Genomic DNA, 16,885 nt, shown 5'->3' on the forward strand with positions numbered 1-16,885 from the left:
TTTCTCCGGTCTCCTTAAAAGTTGTTTAGAATTAAATTGCCAAGTATCTTTCAACATTCCTTAGATTTTTCACAGTAGGCTTGCTGCTGTTCTATTATTGCCACTGTAGTCAGTGCACATGTCATAATTCGCTTCTCAGATGTTAATGTTTTATTTCGGTTTAGGTACTTATAGCTGGGAATACACGAGAGAACCAGAAAAAGTGGCAATATTACCAATAAATAAAAAAAAAAAAAAAAATCAATGTGCCTCCCCGTCGGGGAATCGAACCCCGGTCTCCCGCGTGACAGGCGGGGATACTCACCACTATACTAACGAGGAATTGCACAGTGGTTCCCTTTCTGATAGGCCTCTTGAATAGATATTCAAGACCGCCCCGCCCTCAAAAACCGTACACCAATAGTTTTTGCTTTTCGTGATGCCATCATGGCTCCTATCGCAACTGAACAGAACTAAAATGAAAGCGTTCCATTAGCTGTGTCCCCACTCCACTCAGCGTTTTCCCCTAACCCACCCTACCCCTGCCGCAGACACCCCTCGGTTCCTCCCCGCACCGCCCCCCCAATCCCATGCTGTCTAGCGCTAGCCTGTTCGCGCTGCATCATGGGATTGGTAGTTCCATCCTGCCTTCCACTAAGCCCCTCGGAGGCTCGGTGCCTCCCTTTCCCGGGGTGCACCGCGCCATCTACCCTCTGTGCTTCCCTCCGTTCTCGGGCTCGCGGTGAAAGTCTGGCGGTAGAGTGTCTGGGTGCTGGCTGACGTGCGGCGGATCTCCCACAACCATGCCCGAGGTCGTGGATACTTGCTCCTTGGCTTCTCCAGCCTCGGTCTGCCGAACCCAGCACCTCCATCTTCGCTGCAGCGTCGACTTCGCTCGCCGGGCGCTGACCGGGACGGCCGCGCTCACGGTCCAGTCACAGGAGGAGAATCTGCGCAGCCTGGTACGGGGCGTCTGTGCAGCGCCGCTTCTCCCGGGCCGCTCTCCTCCCGCTCTTCGCCCCTGCTCCCCGCGAGCCCTGAGATCGCTGGCCTTCCCTCGGGCTTCTGTACCTCTTTCTCAGCCCCACTTTTACATCAGCACTCTCTCCTTCGCCTTCCACGTATGACGGTCTCCTCCCGCTCCCTCCCCTTTTCCTGGACACATCCTAGCGTCCTAGCGCCCGCTCCACGCCTCGCCCCTCACCCACTCTTGGGATATTTCGTCCTCCTCCCCATCGCAGTCCCCTCGCTTACTACTCCCAACCTTGTGGCCCCCTTCTTCCTTGGCCCACTTCCCAGAATCCCCCTCCCCAGGCCCCAGACTTTGCCAGCTCCCCAGTGCACCGTCCTTACTCCGCAGGCCACCCCAACTCTCAGATCCAACATCCTGTGTTTCAAGCCCCTTAGGGTTCCCTGCCCTTTCCACCCCGTTTTAAGGTTTCCAGTGTCTGCTCTCTAAGAGCAGGTGCAACCCTTGCTCTTCAGAGACTCTTCCTGCCTTTGCTTCTTATTACGATTATCTTCTGATAGTTTAAGGACAGGTGGTATATAGTCCAGCTTTCTAAGGATGACCCAATGCAATTTTTAATGAGTGGTTCCAAGGAACAAGTCATTATTGCACTTATTATAAAATATGTACTTCTATAAACTCTAACCATTTGAATAAAGATGTATCTAGAATCATGAAACACACGATGGTTTGACCTGTTTCATAAAGTCAACAGTCAGTGTTCTTACGTTGTCTGATGGTATTAGGATGGAACCTTTTCCTTGAGGAGAAAAGTCAGAGGACCGTTTTAGAAATAAGAGGAACATGAAAAGACCGGCTGTATCCAGCCTGCTAACCAGCCAGTGTTGCAGCGTTGTATGGTTATCTCTGCTGAAGTATGCCAGCTAAGCAACCAGGGCTGGAATTTAGGAGTCGAAATTAACAAGGGTTAATATTTGATTGAATTAGAAGTGCAGATAAGAACGGTAATTTTGCCTCTTAAGATCTTTTGTTGTTGTTTGACTTACAAATACTGTAAGAAAGAAAAATGAAGCCTCATCGGTGACAAAAGAGGCTATTTCCTTATAAGTCAACTGCACTTTGGTCTCGAGGTACATACGGTACTTGCTATCTTTTATTGCAGGGGCAGCTTTGCCCCAGCAGGACAGAAGTTTAGCCTTTGGACTCAGTTTCCTTTTATTAAGGACAATGTTGCTTGCTTATCAGTGCTTCCTATGACTGTACACTGCCCTTTATCTGTAGATAGAAAGCTCTAGCACTTTCTGCTCAGCCAGGAGGCAGGAGTTAGGAGGCTTAAGTTTTTAACTGTGTCCCAATCTTAAAAGTTATGTTATCTTCACAATCCCCTAAACTACAGAAAAGTAAGACTTGGAAATTCTGATTGCTGGTTGGCATATCTGTTTAGTAATGCGATTGGAATTATGATGTCCCGTCCTCTTCAGAAGAGGTTGTTATAGGACAAAGTAGCATCTGTTTGTAATTGTTTTGCTTGTTTATGGCAACAGCCAGAGGCCAAATGCTTGGTCCTACTTGTATTTATTTGAAGTTGGCTTGTTTCTCTCAGTAGATTAGGGATCCCTTTCAGAGACAGGGTCTCTCTATAGCTTATATTGACCTTAAACCCAATAAGTAGCTCAGACTGGCCTCAAACTACTGATTCGCCTATCTCAAGTTCCTGAGTTCTGGGACTAGAGACATAAACCACAACTCCTGACGTAGATTTACGGCAGGAAGAAACTGTCTTTTCTCTCTATAATTCAAATTCCTCGTGTAGCGCTTGGCATGCAGAGGACACCGAGGGACTGATTTAATGGAACAAATTCAATTAGAAAGCAGTGCTTAAGCCTAATATAGGCTTCATGGCCAACAGTGCTGTCCGCATCCCAAAGGTGGCATGACATCATGCCCTTCCACCCCTGGCTCTGTACCACTAAGTGAGCAGGTCTTTTCCATGCCTTTCTTGGAGTTTGTGATGGTGGGGCCGATGGTCCCTCTAAGAGGACTAATTCCCACCTTTCTAGAAGCCTTTCTAGTTTTAGGTTGCTTGCACTGAACCTTGGTACTCAGAATTCGTAACTTCCAAGCATTTGTTTACCTTGAAATTTCCAGTTCTGTTTAGATGTTCTTCTGTTAGTGGCCTAGAGGGTTTTGTGTCACTGATCAGCCACTAGGGAATGGAGGGAGACAGGTATTGAGTCTTCCTGCTGTTCAGGTTCTGGGTGCCGTTAAATACAGTGGCTGAGCTGAATATCACATCCAGATGGTTTGGAGTTTTAATTTTGATTTCATTCCATATGCCCTTGTTTGTTTGTTTGTTTTCTCAAAGCAGTCTGTGGATAAGTTTAAAAAGTAGGAATATGGTATAGAGGCATAAGCCTCTCTCTATCCAAACCTGCTTTTATTTAGAAAGAACTTGGTTCAGGCAATGGTGGTGCATACCTTTAACCCCAGCACTCCGGAGACAGAGACAGTCAAATCTCTGATTTCGAGGCCAGCTCTGGTCTACAGAGCTGGTTCTAGGACAGCCCAGGCTACACAAAGAAACCCTGTCTTGAAACACAACATGTGCAAAAACTAGCCATGTAGTTTTGTGATTTAGGGTTTGCCTAGCATGCATGACCCCTTGGGTCTCATCCTTAGGACCTGGAAAAGTAAAATTAAAACAGCATATATGGTATACTATTTTTAAAAGGAGTCTAGAAGAGGAGAGTAAATGGAAGACAGTGGTGTGCTATAAAGTTGGCATGGAACTTCCCAACAGCCTATGCGAAAGGCATAATGACGTGGCTTACGTGTGTTGCATGTCATCTGTTCAGACGTACAGAGCTTTTTTGGGTGTTGTCTAAAGAGGGACACTGTGACAGTTTCTTATAATGATGTAGGTAGCTTGCTGCTGTGCTAGTTGGCAGCACTCAGTTAAGTGTCTGCCAGAAGGTCTAATGCTGACACTTCAGTTATCCAGTATCCTTTATTTTGCTACTACAGTTTTTAGTGACAATGATGGTTAGTAACATGAGTAAAATTTGAAGGGGACCTTCTTGTAATATTTGGAAATAAAGGTTGAGGTTTGGGATGGGCTCTGTAGCTTAAAATTTCACTTTCTGTCTTGTTTTGGTGTAGAGCTTGCTTTGTGGGTAAATTGTCACCTCATATTTTCAGATACTGAGCTACAACCATGGGGATGCAAATCAAGGTAACAGTCTCTTTAAGCATCCCCAGCCATAATATAAAAGTGCAGTAGATGCCGTTTGAGAGCGCAAGGCCAACTATTAGAACCATCAGGAGATCAGAAAGGAGCTTCGCACAAAGGAGTCATCACAATAGCTAGCTCTTCTGATCCTGAACAGATTTGAAAGATTTAGGCGATACAGAAAATAGGATGTGTTCCATTGGGAAATGACGCAGTCAATCCATCTTTATTTTCTTATATTTTTGGTTGTGAGCCTAGGCTTTAAATGGCTGAGCCATCTCTCCAGCCCCATCTTTATTTTCTTAAAGTTTGATATGAACATATTCAAATTATATTCTTAAAATCAATTCCATGTTCAGACAAAAAGTGATTAGACCATGAAGGGACAAGATTAATTAATGTTATTATATTAATAATACTGTAGAATTATTAATGAAATCATATATTGTGAATATGCAAGTGTGAAAAGATGAGCCCGTTCTGGTTGAAGTAATAGTTGGGTACCACAAAAAGGAATTTGAAAGAAACAGTTGTCCTCAGAACAGGAGTGGATAGTGCCCAGGGTAACTTTGAAACTAACTACTCTTTCCCCACATAAACGTTGTTGGTGTCAGAAATCAAATCTAGAGCTCTCCCCTGGGCCCTATTTTCCTTTGACAGTGTCTTATGTATCCCGGGTTGGCCTCATTCAGTAGGAAGCCAAGGTTGACCTTGAACTTCTCATCTTTCTGCCTCTACTTGCTGAGTGCTGGGATTACAGGCAACCACCGCTCCTGGTATGTGTTGGTGCTGGGGATGGGCCCCAGGATTTTCATCATGATAGGAAAGCACTCAGCTAACTGAGCTACACCCTCAGCCTCCCTGTGACTTTCTGGGCTTGTCACCCATTAGTCTAAGGGAGGTACTGGAGAGTGACTGTCTCTAAGCAGTCTAACTTCCGGTCCTTTTCCAGGCTCATCAGGGACAGGAATAAAGCTTTGGAAGGTAGGGAGATGAGACATAGTAGAATTCTAACTGCAGGGTTAGGACCAATGATGGTGGTGGTGAATGGAAAGAGAAGAGAGTGTAAAAAACAATATAAAGAAAGGACTCTGGGACTTAGGAAGGATTTGAGACCAGTTTGTGGATTGTGCCAGACAAACATTTGGTACCTTCAGGAGTTCTAATAAAAGATTCTAGATGCCAGAGGAGGGAGCTGACTTGTTGGGGCGGGGGGGGGGGGGGAATGGATACAGTGATGGTGTCAGTTTTAGAAGCCTATTAAGTGTGAGGTGGTATTGCCTGGGGTGTTAGGCAGTTGCAGATGTCCAGTTAACATCACAGGAAAGGATACAGCTGGCAAAGCAGGGTGTGGTGACATATCTCTATAATCTCAGTGCACATAGTAGGAATGCTAAGACAAGAAGATTGCAAGTTCAAGGCCTAGTCCAGCCTTCATGACAGGACCTTATGTTGAAAAGCAAACAAAATGAAAGAGTCTGGCTGAATATGTGTGTGGGCATGAGCTAGAGCCAGAGGGCCAAGGCTCACATTGGGCAGTACCTGTATTCAGGATTAAAGAAAAGAGAGGCAGGACTGTAAAAGTAGTCAGAGAACCATTTTCATGGAGAGTCAGAATCCCCTGTGGGGCCGAGTGGCCAAACCCACAAGAGTGAGGATAGACAGTGGTCAAGTTACCAGAAAAGATCTTGTGGGCCAGGGAGACTTGTGGGCCAAGGTGCTAGAAGCCAGCAAAGAGGGGGAGGAAATGATGGGATAATGGAAGCAGCCATCTTAGATTGCCCTCAGTTTAAAAAAGAAAAAAAACAAAGAAAAACAGACGAGTTAGTAAGTGGATGGGCAGAGCTGAGTCTTCAGTACTGTGAGAGGCTCTGTTAGGCTGCTGGGAGACAGCTTGGTGCTGTAGGAAGGTTGAAAATTCTGAAAGAAGAGCTTAGTTGGACATAATGAAAGTATCCTAAGGTTTCTAAGGGGAGTAACAGGATGGGAACTCAGATTTGCTGCTGCCCAAGGCTGCTGCCCTGAATTGGCCAAAGTAAGTAGGCACGGTTGTTTCAACCTTCTGCAGACTCAGCTGGGCATGCTGCCTTCCAGGGCTGACCTTTGTTTAGCTGTATAACAATAGTGCCTAGTGAGTGCCAGCATTTGTTTCAATTTGGGGGTTTACAAAAGTACATGGTAGGAGTTGGGCTCTGTGTTTTCTTCCAAAGAATATGTAGCGAGATGTTAATATGTCAAACTGAATCACAGGTGAAGATTTTTATAACAGAGAATTAAAGAATTAGTCCAAAGTATATGTGAGCATCTCAGAATTCATTATATAGGCAAGTCCCAAAACTCCAAATTTTTCAAGTTGCTTAGAATGTTGAAAAGTAAGAGTCCTTCTCTGCTGTTGACTACTTATTTCAGTTTCGTCTCTATTACTTTGACAAAATACCTTGACAAAAGCATCTATGAGGGAAAAGGGGTTTCTTTTTGACTTCTAGTTTGAGGTTGTAGTCCATCATTACTGGGAAGAAAAGGCAGGAATTTGAAGCAGCCGTTACGTCCGCAGCAAAAAGCAGAGAATGACTGAATGCCTGCTTACTTGTGCTCAGCCCCATTTCTACATTTATTCAGTTCTGCATCCACACCTAGGGAATGAACCACCCATGGTGGGGGGGGGGGGGCGCTCTTCCCACCACAATGAATACAAACAAGGCAATGCCTCACAGACATGCCCATAGACCAAAGTAATCCAGACAATCTCTTATTGAGATTCTCTTCCTGATTCTAGATTGTGTCAAATTGACAGTTAAAACTGTCATACATCTGCCTTTAGTTCTTAGTTTTCACTCTGTTTTACTTTCTATAAGTAGCTAGTTTTCTCCTCACTGTAATAAACCTCTAGGTAGTATTTGTTCTGATACGTAAAACTATCTTCTTATTTAATTTGATTTTAGACTTTGGACACAAAAGACCTCACAATAGAAAAAGTGGTGATCAATGGACAAGAAGTCAAATACACCCTTGGAGAAAGTCAAGGTTACAAAGGGTCACCGATGGAAATCTCTCTTCCCATCGCCCTGAGCAAGTATGGATGTTCCCCTCCTTTTATGACTTAAGTAATGGCAAGATATATCTTAAAAGAAGTCAGCCGTCTTTCCCGTGTTCCTTATATTTGTTTGTATGTAGTGATTGGCGATCACTTCTGTAATCCATGCACATTGGTGCTGGCAGTGAAAAAAACGGTAAGTTCTTCAGATCCTGAAGACATGGAGTGCATGAAGCACTGGTGGGAAGGGCACTGGGTAACGTTGCCGGAGCCGCCCATCACTTCACTGGTGTCTGGTGGCGGGGAGCATGCCATTTCTAGAGGACCTGGGGAATACGTGAAGCCATTCTGCCCCAGAGGCTGGCCACTGTCACTGGAGTGATCATTTGGAAAGTAGGGAGGCTGACTTCCTGCCACTCCCCATGTCGGTGCTTAAAGGGCTCCTTTAGTTCTCTAAGCCACCCTCTGCCTAGGAGCTGCGCTTCCAAACGAGGAAAGCGACTCACCGAGAAAGTCGCTCATTTAAGAAAAAAGTAGCCAGGATCATCACACGGGGAGTGTATCTCACTCTTTGATACCTGGGGGGGGGGGGGGGGGGGAGGAGAAAGAGTAAAAACCATTATCCTGAAACAAAGGTGATCTACTGTCATCTTCCGATACCTTTATGCCTTCTCCCCTTTAAGAATGAGAAGAGAAACCCAAGCATAGCATGGGCGACAGAATTATTTATTCTACAGGTTAAGAAACTGGTACATTGAGGTCAAGTCGTTGCCCAAGCGTACAGTGGTGGGGTCAGGGTTTCGGTCCAGGTTGGGCTGCCTGGCTCCAAAGCTCTTGCTCCTCCCTCATCATCAAAGTTTCTGAAACTCTAGGATGAAGAATCAGTTTTTGTTTCCTGTAGTCTATCACAGATGGCTACTTAGAAAATCACTATGTATGAATTACTCAGAGGAAGAGGGTTTTTGTTTTGTTTTTTTTTTTTTTAAATTAGATTCTACAGCTACAAAAATCACTACAAGCTTCTTTCCCTTGGTGTGACTTATCATGTCACCCAGCATCACTGGGCTGGGTCACATGCTGCCACCCACCACTGAGGTAGGGTGATGGCATTGGTCCTCCGACATCCCCACTGTCACAGAAAACACGATCACAGATGCAAAGTACGTGACACACTGTGGGCCACTTGGCTGATTGTCAACCCATCATGTGTTCATTCGTATGAGGGTGAGAAGAAACCTCAGGCTGGCATCCAATAGCAAAGAGTCAGGTTTATGTGAGCTGCTGTTTCTCGAACTCACTCTAAACCGATGAGACCTCAGGAGAGCGCTCATGCTGTTCCCTGTGCGTGTTCTGAATACAAATCCTGTGAGGCGTAATTTATACTCCATTAATATCTGTATTTGTCTCATGCAGAAATCAAGAGATCGTTATAGAAATTTCCTTTGAGACGTCTCCCAAATCCTCTGCTCTCCAGTGGCTCACTCCTGAGCAGACGTCAGGGAAGCAGCATCCGTATCTCTTCAGTCAGTGCCAGGTAAAAGAATGCTCAGAGACGCTGGGAAGTTCCCAGCATGTGCAGGCCCCGCGGACAAACACGCTCGTTTGTTTCATATTACATAGAACAACATATATTCTCATTTATATGTTGCTATTAATACAGCTGCTTTTAAAAGTCAGATTTTTTAAATTTGGAAACAGCCCATCTAAATGGAAGTATATAGGGGCTTATTCATATTTAACTTCCCAAACACATAGACTACAACCTGCCCTTGAATGGGGACTCAGTGAATGGCCCTGAAATGCAAGGAGAGTTCAGTAAACGAAAGCCGCCATGTGTGTTGGTTGCAGAAAGGCTGCCGGTGAGAAAGAGAACCCTGAAAGACTGAGTTCCTGATTGTGAAATATATTAAGTATACTTTTTAAATGACATGATTTCAAACACTTCCATGCTCCATTTTAAAGCTAGAGATACAATACACTGCAGTTAGAGGTAGTCTGTTACAAGGATAAATACAAAACTTCTCTAGACAAAAAAGTCCTAATTGTGTTAATAATCAAATCACCTATGACTAAAGAAAGCCCCTCATTAAACATTTCCTCTATTTCCAGACCTCAGGTCAGACACTCTGCCTGTTTAGTTATCTTAACACCCCTGTGTGCTAACTGTCCATTAAACTCAAGTGCAGCTTTTTTATACATAAAGTATCAAAGCACGCCTTAAACATACTTACTTTGTAGGACACTGCTTGAAATAATCTTTTTAATCTAAGAAAATTATTTGGAAGAGGGCTGGGGCTGTAGCTAACCTGAAGCCTTGGGTGGGGTCCCCAGCACCCCATGAACAGGCTGTGGCGGTGAATGTTTGTGTTCCCAGCATCTGGTAAGTGTGTAGAAGCAGAGGGATCGGAAATACAAGGTTGCCAGGCAGTGGTGGCACATGGGAGGCAGAAATGGGCTGATCTCTGTGAGCTCCAAGCCTGTCTGGTCTATAGAGTCACTTCCAAGACAGCCAATGTTACCTAGAGAAACCCTGTCTCAACTGCTATTCTCCCCCACCCCCAAGGTTACAAGGTATCCTTGGTTACATAGCTAACTGGAGGCCAGCACTGGCTACATGAGACCCTGTCTCAAAAAAAAAGACAAACACCCCAACACCCCAAAACAACAACAAAACCCACAGAAAATGACTTGAAAATGGCAAAAAGTTTTAGACAAGAATATTACGAGTCATGTACGCCGTATTACTTCATAATAGTTGATTCTGAAATTGGCATTTCTCGTAGAATTGTCTATAAGGTAAAGTTAACAAGAAATGTAGTGCGTGTAAATCCCAAGAATGTCAAATTTAAATATGTCCTTCCCGGTTTTTCCTGGCAGTGGTATTTAAAGTACGGCAAATGGGCTAAGAATCCATTGCAGTTGCTGGGAAGCCTGCAGATGTGACTTTGATGGGTGCTTTCAGCTGTTGTCCACATATTTCTGTACTCAAGTTGATTTGCCCAGTGAAAGTCATCTAGAAATGCTGTAGTGTTGCCAGGACACCTGTCCACAGCTGGTGAGAAAACTCAGGCAGTGTGTTCTGGGAACCTACCTCAGGAGAAGGAACTAGTTAGTTCTTTGGGCTGTACTTTATCCCAATATTAAATATACATATTAAAATATGTATCCATTTTTATTGTATGTTTATGGCTGTTTTGCCTGCATATATGTCTGTGCACCACATATATGTAGTGCCCAAGAAAGCCAGAAGAGAGTGTCTGGAGCTATAGTTACAGACAACTGTTAGAGGGCATGTAGGTGTTGACAGCTGAACCCCAGTCCTCTGCAAGAGTAACAAGTGTGGTATTTTTGGTGGGGGTGGGGGTGTGGCTAGGTAGGGAGTGTTAATGGTGGTAGTGGGAGTTTCAAAACCGGGTTTCTCTGTGTATCCCTCCCTGGCTGTCCTTGGACTCAGCTCCTCCAGCCTCTTCTTCGGGAATGTGGAATTAAGGGCACGTGCCACCACACCTAGAGAGCTATGACATTTTCAGTGTGTTTTAGTAGACTGAGGAGTTTTGCAAGTTTTTATTTTACTGTTAAAATCAGCACATAACGTATTATGACACATCTCATTATGGCATTGTTTTAAACAAAATATATCTAGGAGAGCCTAGGGATTTTAAGGAATTCCAGGAGTTTTAGCAGCTTCAGAGAGGGATGTTAGTATGACTTCTCCCTTAAGAACAGCACACTGTCCTGATGAAACCCGGAGTCTTTGCTTGGTAAGAGTCGATCAGACACAGGCAGCTTAAAGAAGTGCAGAGTGTATTGTGTCCATTCTTTGTTGGAGCGCTGTTTCCCACAGACTGATGCAAGACAGTGTGATAAGCATGCAAGTTTGTTTCATAATAGCGCATTTTCCCCTCAGGGCTCCTGTGAGTTCCTCTACAGATGTAACTGTCAACAGTGATGAACAGTCTATGTAACGATTCATAGGGAATTGGGAGGGCTCACGGGAGATAAAGAAGTTTGCATGCGTCAGTGCTTGCATTGTGTGTGTGTGTGTGTATATACACATGTGGGGTGTTGTTTGCATGTGTCCGGAAGACAGAGATTGACATCAGGTGACTTCTCCAGTCTCTTTCCTTCTAATGTTTGGATACAAAATATCTCATTGAACCTGGATCTCATCAACTTAGCTAGACTGACAAGCTAGTGAGGTCCAGTGACTCCCCCTGCCTCCACCTCCCCAGCACCAGGATTACAGGAGTGTGTCTTAGGACTAAGCTTTATAAAAACAAAACAGTGTTAACCAAACCAAACCAACCAAACAAACAAACAAAAAAAAAAACCCAAAAACAAAAGGAAACCGAGAGTGCATCCAAACGCAGGTCCTCCGGCTCTCCTGTCTGATTTATTCAGTGAACCGGCTTCTCAGCCCCGAAATCAGATTACCTTAAGCCCACGGATCTATCCTTGCTGCTCTAAAAGATCCCGAGAGATTTGAAGACTATTATTCTTTAGACAGAAGCTACGTAAAATCTGTGCTGTGACTAATAATTTCTGTGTTTCTTCATCTTTTTCCCTTTTAGGCCATCCACTGCAGGGCCATCCTCCCTTGCCAAGACACTCCTTCTGTGAAATTAACGTACACTGCAGAGGTAAGCATTACAGAGTGTAGCCGAATTAAATAAGTAAATGTGTAGTGATAAGGGGAGACAAGTCAAATTTCTGAGGTGGAAATATTGTACTTAATACGTTTCCACTGAGCCTGCAGATCTCATTTTGGATCTCTAATAAAAAGGTAGTTTTAAACATTCTAATTATGAAAAAGGGAAACTATCTTGTTCTCATTTCAAAAAAGATATTAAAATTCTAGATCTAAAGATTTAAGAATTTAGGACCATTTTTTTTTCCTAAGAGTACCTTCTGCAGCATGACGCCTGTGTGCGGATGTCCCGGGCGGCAGCTGTTGGGCTTGTCTGTGTGTGTCTGTGTGTCCAGTTCCTCTGTCACTGGTGCTGCTCGGCCCTTTGGTGAAGGTTGGATTATAATTACTGAGAACCCTTCCAAAGGCTGGGGCTCCTTAGACCAAGCAAATGAAAGGAAGACCAATGTTTATTCATGGGATTTGCTGTCTTCCCCAGTTTCTCTGTAGCCCAGACAGGCTTTACTAGTGCTATAGAAAATTATGCTTGCAGGCCCGGGACCTCCGAGTTCAAGACTCTTCTCTACCACCGAATTGTGTGACCACAGCAAGTCTGAATGTTCACAGCAGGGGGTGGGAGGGCAGTCATGAACCATCCCTAACCCTGCTTTTAGCGCCTGAGGGCCACTGTTGTCCCGTGAACATCTTATTACCTAACCGATGAGAGAGGATGAAGCTGACTCCTGCTGTTCTGTGCTTGTCTCCATTATAGCTGAGAGGCCTGATCCGTGCAAGGACAGAAGGTCAAACCTGAGTGTCCTTGCTACATTACGAACACTCATGGGTCTCAGGATGCCAGAGTGAAGGGACACACATCTGTGACCCTCTGTTTTATGATTTCCAGGAAAAAAACTGATTTCATGGTTTCCAGCCAGAGTTGTAGTTACTTCCCCTTAGAAAATATTGTTTGTCCCTCTGAGTTCTAAATGTAAGATGGCCAAAGCTGTATTCTCTGGCCTGCTGCAAGTATATCATCTATTGAGTTTGTTTGGGGGCATGGAGGGGACAGTTGGTGGCTGCCAGTCTAACTTGTGGTGCTGCTGGTCTCTTCATTTTTATTCTTCCTTGCAGAAAGCCTGTGACATTTGACCCATACTTGGTGGAAAGACTACTAAGATAGTGTTCTACTGTCGTTTCTTTCCAAATCCTGCTCTTAATATTTCTGGATGAGTAGAAAGATCTGTCACATTCATGATTTAGGCAGTTTGCCACGTTGCTGGCCCTGTTTACAGAACTCACATGCGTGTGCATTTTAAGTCCAGAGTCGGTTTCTCATGTAGATCGTCAAGAAGTGGTGGGAAAAAAGCATTTACCTTTTTGTTTTAAGCTGCATAGACCCCTGCCTTATAATTAGAAGAAGGGATTTTGTCTTTCTTCTGACTAGGTGTCTGTCCCGAAAGAACTGGTGGCTCTCATGAGTGCCATCCGTGATGGAGAAGCCCCTGACCCAGAAGACCCCAGCAGGAAGATTTACAGATTCAACCAGAGGGTAAGGTCAGATCAGCGCCTACATTTTTGTCTCAGTGGTGAACTTCAAAGGAAACGCACCTATCCAGGGAGTCCTGGAACATCGTAGGCTTTAAAACACAGCCTTTCTCGCCTCCTCTCTCCTGATTGTCACTTTACAGGAAGAGGTTGCTGAGAAGGCATGGATAGGGATGCCTGACCCCATTTCTGGATCCAGTCCTAGTTGGCTTCCTGGTCTCTCTCTCTCTCTCTCTCTCTCTCTCTCTCTCTCTCTCTCTCTCTTTGGTTGTTTGAGACTTGGTTTCTCTGTGTAGTCCTGGTTGTCCTGGAACTCACTCTGTAGACCAGGCTGGCCTCGACCTCCAAGATCCGCCTGCCTCTGCCTCCCAAGTGCAGGGATTAGAGGAGTACCCAGTACCCAGCCTGGCTTCATGTTTTCTTTAAGTGCTCATTTTCTCGTTGGCCTCACACATCAGTGTAAACTATGGCTGGCCAGAAAATGGGACGGTTACCAGAAAAGGACAGTGTGACGGCCCAGTGTGTTAAGACCCCGACACAGCTGGGACTTAACCGAACTTGTGTCTTTGACCTTCAGCGGGCAGAATGGACCTGTCTGTGTATACCCACCTGTGAGATGTGTTTTCTTAATTGTCTTCAGAGCGGACAGTGTTGCTTCCATTTGGGACCTATGATATCATAGCTTTGGCATCTACTTACTACTGGTTTAAAATATAAAGGAATTTAGGGGGAAATGTTTTAAAAGTTGGAAGGGGGAAGAAAAATCCAGAAACACGAGGGAAAGCACCTGTGTACTTAGCTGTTGCTTTTTGAGAGATGCTTACCGTACCGTTTAGATTTGTTCAGCCCTGGGTTTTGCCTGTCAGTAGCCTTCCCTTTTGTAGAATGAGAGGGGAATGAATGTTTTGAAGTGTTTCTGTGTCTTACGTTTGAACTATTTGAGAAGGACTGAGCGATAGTTCATAGCAATGCTTGGGGATTTAAAGAAGAATCCTGTAATTTTAAATCGGACCTGTCCGGTTCACCCCGTTCCTATGCACTGATGCAGCGCGCACTGTGTGTTTTTGTCTCCTCCAGGTTCCCATACCATGCTACCTGATTGCTTTGGTTGTTGGAGCTTTAGAAAGCAGGTGAGTTTTGCCCAAATTTTGAGGTTTATAAAAAGGTGAGACCATGGGCAAGTTGAACTGCAGGCAGGGTTGTGCATTGCCTACGGTGTCAGGCCGACAGCTGGAAAGAAATTCAAATAGTTATGAATTGCAGACAGCAAATTAATTTTGATTACAAAGTCTTTACCACTGTGCCTTAAGTTTTCCAAAGTAAAGTGAGCATGCTCTTAAGTTTAGGCTGAGAGCAAGATCTGATGTGAGCTTCAACAAGTCATGTCGTACATTCTCCATTTCCTTCTCCTGGAAACTATAATCTGCCACTCCAGCCTCATAAGGTAGCCTCAGGAGATAAGATATATAAAGCCCTTGGAGTCCTAGAAATAGTACAGATATAGGGTATTTTGATTAAAGTTTTACCAATAGCGAAAGTGTTCTTTCGTTTGGTTGGTTATTGTGTTTTGTAGCCAGAATCTCATTATATATAGCTCTGGCTGGCCCACTATGTAGACCAGGCTGGCTTTGAATGCACAGAGATGTACCTGCCTCTGCCTCCCACGTGCTGTGAGGAAAGGTGTGCACCACCACACCCAGTTTCTTTTTTTTTTTTTGGTTTTTCGAGACAGAGTTTCTCTGTATAGCCCTGGCTGTCCTGGAACTCACTTTGTAGACCAGGCTGGCCTCGAACTCAGAAATCCGCCTGCCTCTGCCTCCCAAGTGCTGGGATTAAAGGCGTGCTTCACCACCGTCCAGCCTCACCCAGTTTCTTATTTAGAATTTTTATCCACGTGTGTACGTATCTGTGGCAGGTGCATTTATGTGTGTTGGGCATATAGTTCCTGTGCACTCTTGGGAACCACTGTTCTGCTTACACACCTACAGTCTGCGTTGGTTAATTCATAGGAATAGAAAAATGCAGCATGCGCCTCTTGCTGGCCACTGTATTTCATTGAGCATTGTATACATGAGGCTTAGCTATGTTACATTGTGTAACAAGACTTCTTGCTTCTTCCACTGACTTATTACATGCATGTCCAGTGTGTGTCTGTCCCTATTCTGGGATTATCTTGTACAATCTCTGCCTGGGCCTCTTCACTGGTAGGTAGAGAGAGGAGCCTGTATTCCCAGAGGTCTTAGCACACAGCCAGGAGCTAACCCTTCGGGGGCACTTCATGCCTCTGTTTTCCTTTCCTTTCCTTTCCTTTCCTTTCCTTTCCTTTCCTTTCCTTTCCTTTCCTTTCCTTTCCTTTCCTTTCCTTTCCTTTCCTTTCCATGCACTGTGCCTCTGCGGAGAGTTCTTGTTGTGTGTTTAACAGCAGATTAGCTACCTTAAGTGATTTGGCCTCCTCTCTCCCTGCCAGTGCACAACCAATCCCGTCTTACTTTATAAGGGTTTGTTACTACAAAACGTCTAGATTCTTCTTAGACCCAGATGAGTAATTTGACTGGAATTTCTCTTATGAAGCTTTTGCATTTTTCAGACAAATTGGCCCAAGAACTCTGGTGTGGTCCGAGAAAGAGCAGGTGGAGAAATCTGCTTATGAATTTTCTGAGGTTGGTCAGACATACCCTTCCTAGTAGTATGAGGCGGTAGATTTTAGGTTCGTGGGTAATGCCATAGCTGTGAGCACTGTCCGATGTGTTTGTAGTTGCTACTTCCTGCTTATCATTTCAGTAAAGATTTCTATAGTAAAGCAGCCTTCACAGAAAGCCGTTTTGCACTTTTAAGAAATGACTATTATGACCATTAAGAGGAGATGTGTATGCATTCATTTTTTTTCCAGACTGAATCCATGCTTAAAATTGCAGAAGATCTGGGGGGGCCCTATGTTTGGGGGCAGTACGACCTCTTGGTTCTGCCCCCATCCTTCCCGTACGGCGGCATGGAGAACCCTTGTCTCACATTCGTAACGCCTACGCTACTGGTGAGAAAGATTTCTTCATTTGAAATGGAGGTCCCAAAAATAAGCCTGGGTGAAGGGCTGGGGCATAGCTCAGCTGATAAAGGTCTTGCTGCATAATTAATGAGGACTTAAGTTTGACTTCCCAGAAAAGTGAAAAGTCGGTTGTATACACTAATCCTGGACCAGGGAGGTGGAGACAGCAGGTCCTAGACCATAGCCTTCTCCCTTGGCCCAGGCCAATGAGAGATACTGTCTCAAAATCCAAGGAGGGCAACATGTGAATAATAGAATCTAAGGCTGTTCCATATGGAAACACATGGAAGCACACATACACAGATGGGAAGAACTTTGGATGGTAGTAATATTTTTAATATATTTTTGTTTGTATAGCCCCTTATTTCTAATTTTATTGCTAGTTGTGGTTATTGGAATTTCACTTTTTCAAAGGAGACTTATTTGGCCACTGGGAAAGGGAACGTTATATAGTAATT

At 44.5% G+C, this 16,885-nt stretch overlaps 1 protein-coding gene and 1 non-coding gene across 5 annotated transcripts in view; one reads left to right on the top strand and one right to left on the bottom strand.

Moving 5' to 3' along the window:
- Positions 1–249: 249 nt before the first annotated feature.
- Positions 250–321, bottom strand: Trnad-guc (transfer RNA aspartic acid (anticodon GUC)). The gene has a single exon. It is a non-coding gene; the product is annotated as a tRNA-Asp (tRNA).
- A 327-nt stretch (positions 322–648) lies between these two features.
- Lta4h (leukotriene A4 hydrolase) overlaps positions 649–16,885 on the top strand; it is a 33,315-nt gene continuing 17,078 nt past the window's right edge. For 3 of the 4 annotated variants that reach the window (XM_029482738.2, XM_029482737.2, XM_085843100.1), the window contains exons 1-8: positions 649–941; positions 7,121–7,251; positions 8,626–8,746; positions 11,784–11,852; positions 13,284–13,388; positions 14,462–14,514; positions 15,972–16,044; positions 16,275–16,415. In XM_029482738.2, coding sequence (XP_029338598.1) covers positions 783–941; positions 7,121–7,251; positions 8,626–8,746; positions 11,784–11,852; positions 13,284–13,388; positions 14,462–14,514; positions 15,972–16,044; positions 16,275–16,415 — 852 coding nt within the window. In that variant the 5' untranslated portion in view covers positions 649–782. The remainder of the gene's footprint in view (positions 942–7,120; positions 7,252–8,625; positions 8,747–11,783; positions 11,853–13,283; positions 13,389–14,461; positions 14,515–15,971; positions 16,045–16,274; positions 16,416–16,885) is intronic. The other variant, XM_021173728.2, reaches the window with a different exon arrangement.

Source organism: Mus caroli, unplaced genomic scaffold (genome assembly GCF_978045245.1).
Source record: "Mus caroli unplaced genomic scaffold, Mus_caroli_1 scaffold_9, whole genome shotgun sequence".
NCBI classification, from domain to species: Eukaryota; Metazoa; Chordata; class Mammalia; order Rodentia; family Muridae; genus Mus; species Mus caroli.